The sequence below is a fragment of the Terrapene carolina genome, unplaced genomic scaffold (assembly GCF_002925995.2).
Source record: "Terrapene carolina triunguis isolate 2854851 unplaced genomic scaffold, T_m_triunguis-2.0 Scaffold926, whole genome shotgun sequence".
Taxonomy (NCBI): domain Eukaryota; kingdom Metazoa; phylum Chordata; order Testudines; family Emydidae; genus Terrapene; species Terrapene triunguis.
Genome location: NW_020665277.1, coordinates 4,428,392 through 4,436,315, shown reverse-complemented (window position 1 = coordinate 4,436,315; position 7,924 = coordinate 4,428,392). Strand labels below are relative to the sequence as shown.

Here is a 7,924-nt window from a genome sequence, read left to right as displayed (position 1 = left end):
TAGACGACGGGGTCGTGAAAATGCTGCACCGGGTCCACTCTGGAGCTCCTGCCGGTGTTGTTTTCAGGAGTGCTGCACCTGTGCTAGCAACCATGGGCAATGCCCAGAGAGAGCTCAGAGACCCGCAAATCACCAGCCTGTTTCCCAAGCAGTGGGAGCAGCCAGTCCGTCGTCTCCTCCCCCCTTGCCGTGCCCGATGTTGGTGGGGAAAATCAGGGAGCCTGGCACTTCCTACAGCAGGTGTTTAAATCTCTGTGGTTTTTTGGGGGAAGGCATTTTCAGGAGTGGGTTGAGGTGTGGGGAGACCAGTCTTGAGCACTTAGTGAGGAGGGTCAGCCCTAGGAGAACAATTACGACTGTGCTCTCATGTTTGCCGCTAAATGCTTCTCTGTTGGGGTGAGTGGGTACTTTCTGCCTCGGAGCCGGACTGATGGATGTGTTCATTCTCTCTCTCTCTCTCTCTCTCTCTCTCTCTTGCCCCCCGCCCCGCCCAGGGCTGAATTAGGACTTGTTGCTCGCAGGGCTGGTGTCCAAAGGGATTGTCTGTGTTCTGCTCCCTGACTGGAGCCTAGCAGGTGCGCTGGGACTCCGAACCCTCTCACCGTGTGTGTGGCACAGGAGGGACTAGGAGGTGCCTGCGATGGGGCGTTTGTGAGGATTCAGGCTCCTGCCATGCACCCAACAGGGACCCCGGATGGTGGCTTTTCTCGGTGTGCTGTGCAAACGCTTTCCCGCAGCCATTGCCGGAACATCAAACAGAAGATCTCCCAGTGGGAAGGGAAGACTAGAGGGGGCTGCAGCGAGGACAGACAGCAGCCGAAGGACTTTGGGGTACAGTACGACCATGGCTGTGAGGCTCTACCGAAGGCCAAGCCATGGGGCTGTGGGAATGACGGAAAGGCAGGGCTAGCAAACTCAAAGAGCTTGGGCCTGGACTTCAGGGAAAAGGGCAGGAACCATTCTCCGAGCGAGGGTGACAGTGAGAGAGATGGTGATTGCGGTACCTCAGAGATCCTCAGGCCCAAAGTGCGCACATGCTGCCCGATTTCCCGGGTTGAGGAGAATGGAGACTGGCGGGGAGGCCTCCTGGACCCAGAGCAGACGCTGCCACCAGGGAACTTCTACACCTCACGAGGGTTGTGGAAGAACATAGAAGCTGTTCCTCCTGACAAGGTCCTAGCGATGGCATTGGAGCTGAAAAGGAAAAGAGAGAGCTGTGGCTCGACAGAGCGAGAACTACATGCTGAGGGAGTGGAGCCCCTCAATGTGATGGAGAGGAGCTTCAAAAACATTTATTCGGAGGCCGAGGGACAGGAGACAAGGCCTGCTGCCATCCCTCCCCCGAAGCCCCGCAGGACTTTCCGCTATCTGTCAGAAAGGGACCAAACCAGCTGCGGTAGAGAAAAGCCACTGGAAGGCCAGTGTAAGGATTCCCCAGTAGGCTCCTCCCACGAGCCCGAGCAGAGAGAGGCAAACGGGAAAATCAGAGGGAGATCCAAGAGGTAGGTGGCTTAATTCTTATTTGCTCTTGTATACAAAGTCAACCTGTGGAACTCCTTGCCTGCGGAGGTTGTGAAGGCTAGGACTATAACAGGGTTTAAAAGAGAACTAGATAAATTCATGGAGATTAAGTCCATTAATGGCTATTAGCCAGGATGGGTAAGGAATGGTGTCCCTAGCCTCTGTTTGTCAGAGGGTGGTGATGGATGGCAGGAGAGAGATCACTTGATCATTACCTGTTAGGTTCACTCCCTCTGGGGCACCTGGCATTGGCCACTGTCGGTAGACAGGATACTGGGCTGGATGGACCTTTGGTCTGACCCAGTATGGCCATTCTTATGTTCTTATGCACTGAGCACCTGCCTCCTCAGCCTCTGCTGAGCAAGTCCCTGGCCCAAACCAGGTCACTGAGTGACCCATGAGAATTATTTTGTTTCTAAAGGCCTCACATGAATTGCACTTTCAGGCGAGACCTTAAAATCCACGGTAGTGATGATAGCTCTGCCATTGGCCCTTCTTTAGAAGAGTAAGGAGATGGGTATGTCCTGGCTAAAATACCCCCTCCCCACCCTGTGCAGTGCAGTGACTCCTGTGCACAGATTGCCTGGTCCCTAGTACTGCCCCAAACAAACCTCACCCCAGAACCCTGAAACTTGACTTAGCTGTGGTGTCCAGACCCTTGGCAAAGCTGGGGTGCTGCTGCCTGCCCTGTGCTTTGGGATACTTCCCATGGATCATGGGCTACTATCTTCTCCAGTGAGGAGCACTGTTGCTACGTGACTCCAGATGATTGATCTTTTAGTTGCCTGGAGTTTGAGGCCATTAATCTCAGATAACCACTGGGGCAGCAGGCTGGACTGGGCTGCCCACTTGGATACGGGTCTGAGAGTTACAGACAAGTAACTCAACATATCATTTGTGTTAGCTCTCTGCTAGTTCTACAGACGTAGGAGACGCTGAGGTGTAGCCATCTCTGGGTAAGCATTGTGTGGCGGGGCAGGGAGCTGGTGCTCTTGGATCCTCCAACGCTTTCCATAGTATTAAATGTGCTGCAAAAACTCTGGGGTTTTTAATGGCCTGTGTCTCCCTTAATGCTTTGATGACTGACCCGGACTGGCTTTGGAACAAAGCCCCATACAATTCATCCTTAGGCTTGGCAAGATGAGATTGATATCAGTAAATGTCAATAAATGTTCATGTCACTAGTAACACACAAGCTCCGGAAAGAGAGTGGCCATCGATGATAACCGAAATGTACAGAGAAGCAAAGTAGGGAAGTGCTGCTTGAGGACTTGTTAGTTTGATTTCAGGATGTTTGCTTGGTATATTTTGACATCTGATATTGACAATTTGTGTTTTAAAGTTATAATGCTTTCTCTTTCTGAATCTCAATGCCTGCTGTCATTAAGTAATTGTCTGCCCCCTGCCCCCATAATTTCCCACAACTATGACAATTTAAATTGATACAAATGTAGAAAAAAGCTTAAAATAAATGTTATCTGTCAAAACTATTAAAAATAAAAACTGAATTCTGCCCACTTGTGCCTGCCCAGGATGCAGATATGTTGTTTGTCAGAGCTAAACCCCCCAAAGGAAGCCAAGTGTGGGAATTAGTTTGCAGAATGACTAGGCATCTTCCAGGAAAGAGAGAGTCCTTTGGGACAGACCCTGTTTCCAGTCCATGTGTCTTTAACCAGAACCCCCAATGTCAGTTGCAGCCCCCTGCCCTGCTCCCCAGGTCAGAGTGCTGGGGATTGCACCACCAGGGAGGTAGGAAGAGGGCAGTGCAGGATCCCTTCGTCCAGATAGCAGCACACCGGGTTCCTGTCCTTGGCTGCGCTACCTGGACAGGGCTTCAGCACTGGAGTCTCTGGGCAGGTACCAGCTGGGAGTGCAGTTCCCAGGCCCAGATAGTCCAAAGCCACCCGCCTCATTTATCAGGCCTACAAGCTCTTCAGGGGAAACAAACATGATTGGATTGGCTGGAAACCAGTAAGTCACTGGCCTGGCGTTGGGGGGCTGGCCAGTTTTTAGGCCTATCCGGGGAGGTGGGGGCTGGTGAGTTCAGCGGGCAGGGCCTCGCTTGCTCCTAACCTTTGCGACTTATGTCCCTCTTGAGAAGAAACCACTAGAAAACGTGCCGGTCTGCTTTCAGGAAATCCTTTGAGTTTGAAGACATCCAGGGCTTCCGCAGTCGGATGGCAGCCACCAGCTCCCAGAAGCTCCAGGAGGAGCTGAATAGCAGCTCGGGATCTAGACTCTTCTACACACAGTCAGAGGACAACATCTACGAGGACATTATCTGTACGTGTCTGTGCTCTGACGGGGATGTTAGCAGGGGTGGGGAGGAGCCTGTTCAGGTCTGGAAGTGTTTGGATTTCCCCGTGTCTGATCGCTGGGTGGGATGGAGGCAGGGCTAACCACAAGCAGGCTTTCTTTAGTGGCACCTGGAATAGGACAGAGTGGAGCTGGATTAAGCTTTCCCATCGATGCCACGGGGTGCTGTATATAAACACTTGTGGAAGGAATTGGCTGCTGTCTGGAGGTGCTGATGGCTGTGGTACTGCAGCAGCAGGTCGCTGGGATTTAGTGGGGTCCCTACGCAGGATCCCCACACCCACTGATACTGGAGTTGGAAGGGCTTTGGGAGCCCCGGGGCCATCTTGCAGCATCGTTGTGGGATAGTCCATCTCCAAACCTACTGCCCTGGCACTCCCAGCAGACTGTATTACAGGCATTAGCACTGCTTGGTTCCATTTCTTGGTGACCACAAGGGGCATTTTAAACCCCCCTCCCCCCTCCCCCCCCCCCACTTCATGAGTCTCTTACCTGTTGTTCTCTCCAGATCCTGCTAAGGAGAATCTGTATGAAGATATCAAAGTGTTGCCTTTACCATTGTGGAGGGTCCCGTCAGCCTGGAAGTTACCACCCCCAAAGAATGCCTTCAAGCCTCCCAAGGTGAGAGTGAGTCCCAGGCTGGCTGTGTTCAAGTCCACAGGGCACACCCAGCTTGTCCTGACTCCAGAGGGCCCAGGGCTGGGATCTGAAAAGCATCTGTCTCAGAGAGCTCAGCTACAAAACTGGAATTACTATCTGTGGTCAGGTGGCTGTCAATACCCAGGGCTGGACACTCTCACCTGGGTGCGTAAGGGAAATTTAGTGCATGGAAAAATAAAATATTCCTTGGGCCGAAGCGCCTGGCTCTGAGGTGAGGTGGGCAGCTGCAGGGCCTCTAGAAGGAAGGTGAGTTTCCCTCTCTCATGCCCCTCCTCTCCACGCACCTGGAGTTACACCTTCAAATGTCTTCGGTCGCCCCTGGTTTTTATTGTTGAAAATTATGTACATCAGCAATAAACAGCTGTGACTCCGAGGTCACAGGCAGAGGGATCCACAGTGCTTCCTGTTTCCAGCATGAATAACACGTGTCCCTGCTGAGTCGTTGTCGCACGCTGCATCCCACGTTCAGGCCTGGGCAGCTTGAGCTGTTTGTGAATGAAATGCCGGGTCAGCGCTGAGCGTGTGGGGCAGGAACAGAGGGGTGGGAGCTGAGATGCTGTGTGAGTTACGGATCTCATTTTCCCTACAAGCTACATATTAATGGTGGGCACTTCCCATCCTCAGAGGACTTTAGACATTAAGAAGGCCTGCGGGGCAGGGCAGATCTGTCCCTTTAACAACTTCACCTTGCCTGTGACAGGCAGCGTTAGATCTCTCCTCCCCATTAGGCCTCTGTGGCACTGTGGGAGTCTCCAGGTTCCTTCCCTGCTGACATACCCACTAACCTCCAGGCCCTGTGCCCTCTTTGCAGCTGGAGGGGGCTCAGGAGCTGCTGCGATATATGCGTTCGTATGTCAGAGGGGATTGCTTGTGACACCCTCTGGGGCTGCTTCCCAGGAACTGAGTGGGGCACCCTGCTGTGAGCCCCTTTGGAACCAGGCAAACAAGATGTTTAACTCCAAAGCTTCCTTTACACCTTGTGTGTCTTGTCCTATCCGTTTCCAGCTCCCTCCCAAGCCTACCTTCCTCCATCGCAAGACACTGGAGCTGAAAGCTGCCCGTGCATGCCTCCGTGGGAAGGACACGACCCTGCCCGTTACGCTTACAGAGTGGAAGCTGTTCCGAGCAGGGGAGGCTGTTGGTAGGAAAAGGAAGAACCTTCCCCAGGTGAGACTTGCGCTTTCTGCTTGTGTGTGAATCCCTGCTTCTTGCGTGGCATTTGTGACCCTAAGGGCTGGTCTACACTGGGGGGGGGGCGGGGATCGATCTAAGATACGCAACTTCAGCTACGCTATTTGCGTAGCTGAAGTCGAAGTATCTTAGTTCGACTTACCTGGCCGTCCTCACGGCGGCAAGTCGACCACCACAGCCCCCCCGTTGACCCTGCTTACTCCTCCTGCCAAGGTGGAGTACGGGCATCAATTTGGGGATCGATTTATCGTGTCTAGATGAGACGCGATAAATCGATCCCCAATAGATCGATTACTACCCGCCAATCCGGCGGGTAGTGTAGACGTGGCCTAACACTTCACCTTCTCTAGCACCTTCAAATGCTTTGCAATGGTCCTGGACCCCTGCAGATCAGGGCTTATATCTGCTCTCCAGGTGGACACAGGGAAGGGATGTGGCTTGCCTAGGATCACGTTAGGCTCTCACAGGTGGTAGAGTGGGGAATAGAACCCATGAGTCCTGACTCCCAGTCTGGTTTGGTAACCGTCCTCCTGATAGCATGAGTCTGCAAACCCCACGATAGCTGCCCTCCGACATAGATGAATTGGCGCATTGGCATGTCTGTGCAGAGCAGGAGGGGGGTGTGACTTTCTCCCAGCCTTGGGTCCCAGGGAGCACTGTGGGGTTTGACTGGGTCATTGCTTTCCAGGATAGGCATGTGCTGAGCGTTTCGTGGCATTAGATCTACTATTTACCTGTGGTAGCGCCCGCTGTGTGCTGCGCACTTTCCAGGCATGCAGGGAGGACATTCCTGGCTCTGAGGAACTTACAGTGTAGGACCAACAAGTGTAGCGGTCAGGAACCGGAGAATAACCATGGGGAGTCTTTTTGTACAAGTGAGCGTGACTCAGTTTAATGGAATGGACATATCTGTTGATTAGCTCTTTCGGTGTAAGCGCTTACTCTGTTTGGTTGGCAAGGCCTGGAGCGACCCTGGCTTTCTTGTGGGGGCTTGTTGCTCAGTTATTTGGACCGTTGGTCTATTTTCCTGATCTAATGTTAATAAAAGAACCTTGGCAGCTGTTCCATGTTAAAAGCTGCTGAATAGCTCATTAGGAATGAGCCTGTTTCATAACACTTGGGTATCGTTCTTCCTGCCGCTCCCTTCTGCGTGAGTAAGGGACACACACCTCTGAGGGCAGAGACATGAAAGGGATTTAATTCCACTGTCATGTTGAAGAAGTCAAACTTTGCTACAATTCCTGCCTGTATCTGCTTGGAATGTTTCCAAATGTTTGTATTAATTAAAAACCCCTAAACCCAACTCAATATCCAGCTCTCCTGATCAATGCTACAATAACAAAACCTAGCGCATTGGATGGCGGGAATATCGTAGCTACTGTGGTGAGGCACCATTGATTAGTGGTTTGAGCATGGGACTCCTGAGTTCTAATTCTAGCTGACAAAAACCTGCTGTGTGGCCCTGGGAAAGTCTTAGGCATCAGTTAGTTCCTCTGTAAATTGGTATAATATTTACCTACTTGGCAGAGGACTGTGAGGTGAAGTGAGCTGCCTGTGAAGTCTATAGAAATGTTAATTAGTAATACCCCTTTTTGTGCATACAAAGATTATTATAAACACCCTGCCTGGCAGTAGGGAGCATGGTGTCAAAAACTATGAAAATGCCATGATAGCAAGTAACCTTTTTCTGGGGTGAAGTGGGAAGGGAATCCTTCCCAAAAACCCAAACCTGTTCCAAAAATCTGGGAGCAATTTACATGCAGGAAGCCTACGTTATTCTCCTGGCACTCAAAGGATTCAGCCGGGATTGCAAGAGAGACTCAGAAAAGGCAAGAAAAGAATTTCAGTCCCAAAAGGCCAATTCTTTCTCAAGCAATAAAAGAAACTTGCGGCTTTGAGTGCTCCCAGCATCTCTCACTGGTGACTGAAATCTGCAAAATTAGGAGCAATAACAGAAAACCTCTAGGTGAGAGTAACAGAGGGAAGGAAGCCTTCAAGTGAAACAGCAGCTCCTCTGAATGGTGTCTCTCTGCAGTCTCACTGCATTAACAGAACGTGTCTGTCACTGCCCCAGAAAACCAGAAGCAGATCAGAAAACGAGGCAAGCCTGAAAATCGGCCTAGTTCACTAAGATGGGGGATGAGGGTTTGAGCTGGAGAACAGGTTCTGTTGGTGACTATCTTTTTTTAGTGTGTGTGTGTGTGTGTGTGTGTGTGTGTGTGTGTGTGTGTGTGTG

The 7,924-nt window shown here is 51.6% G+C and overlaps 1 protein-coding gene across 2 annotated transcripts in view; it reads left to right on the top strand.

Moving 5' to 3' along the window:
- Nucleotides 1-500: 500 nt before the first annotated feature.
- DENND2C (DENN domain containing 2C) overlaps nucleotides 501-7,924 on the top strand; it is a 25,530-nt gene continuing 18,106 nt past the window's right edge. For both annotated transcript variants that reach the window (XM_029913818.1, XM_029913817.1), the window contains exons 1-4: nucleotides 501-1,502; nucleotides 3,656-3,804; nucleotides 4,346-4,458; nucleotides 5,503-5,664. In XM_029913818.1, the coding sequence (XP_029769678.1) occupies nucleotides 673-1,502; nucleotides 3,656-3,804; nucleotides 4,346-4,458; nucleotides 5,503-5,664 (1,254 nt within the window). In that variant the 5' untranslated portion in view covers nucleotides 501-672. The remainder of the gene's footprint in view (nucleotides 1,503-3,655; nucleotides 3,805-4,345; nucleotides 4,459-5,502; nucleotides 5,665-7,924) is intronic.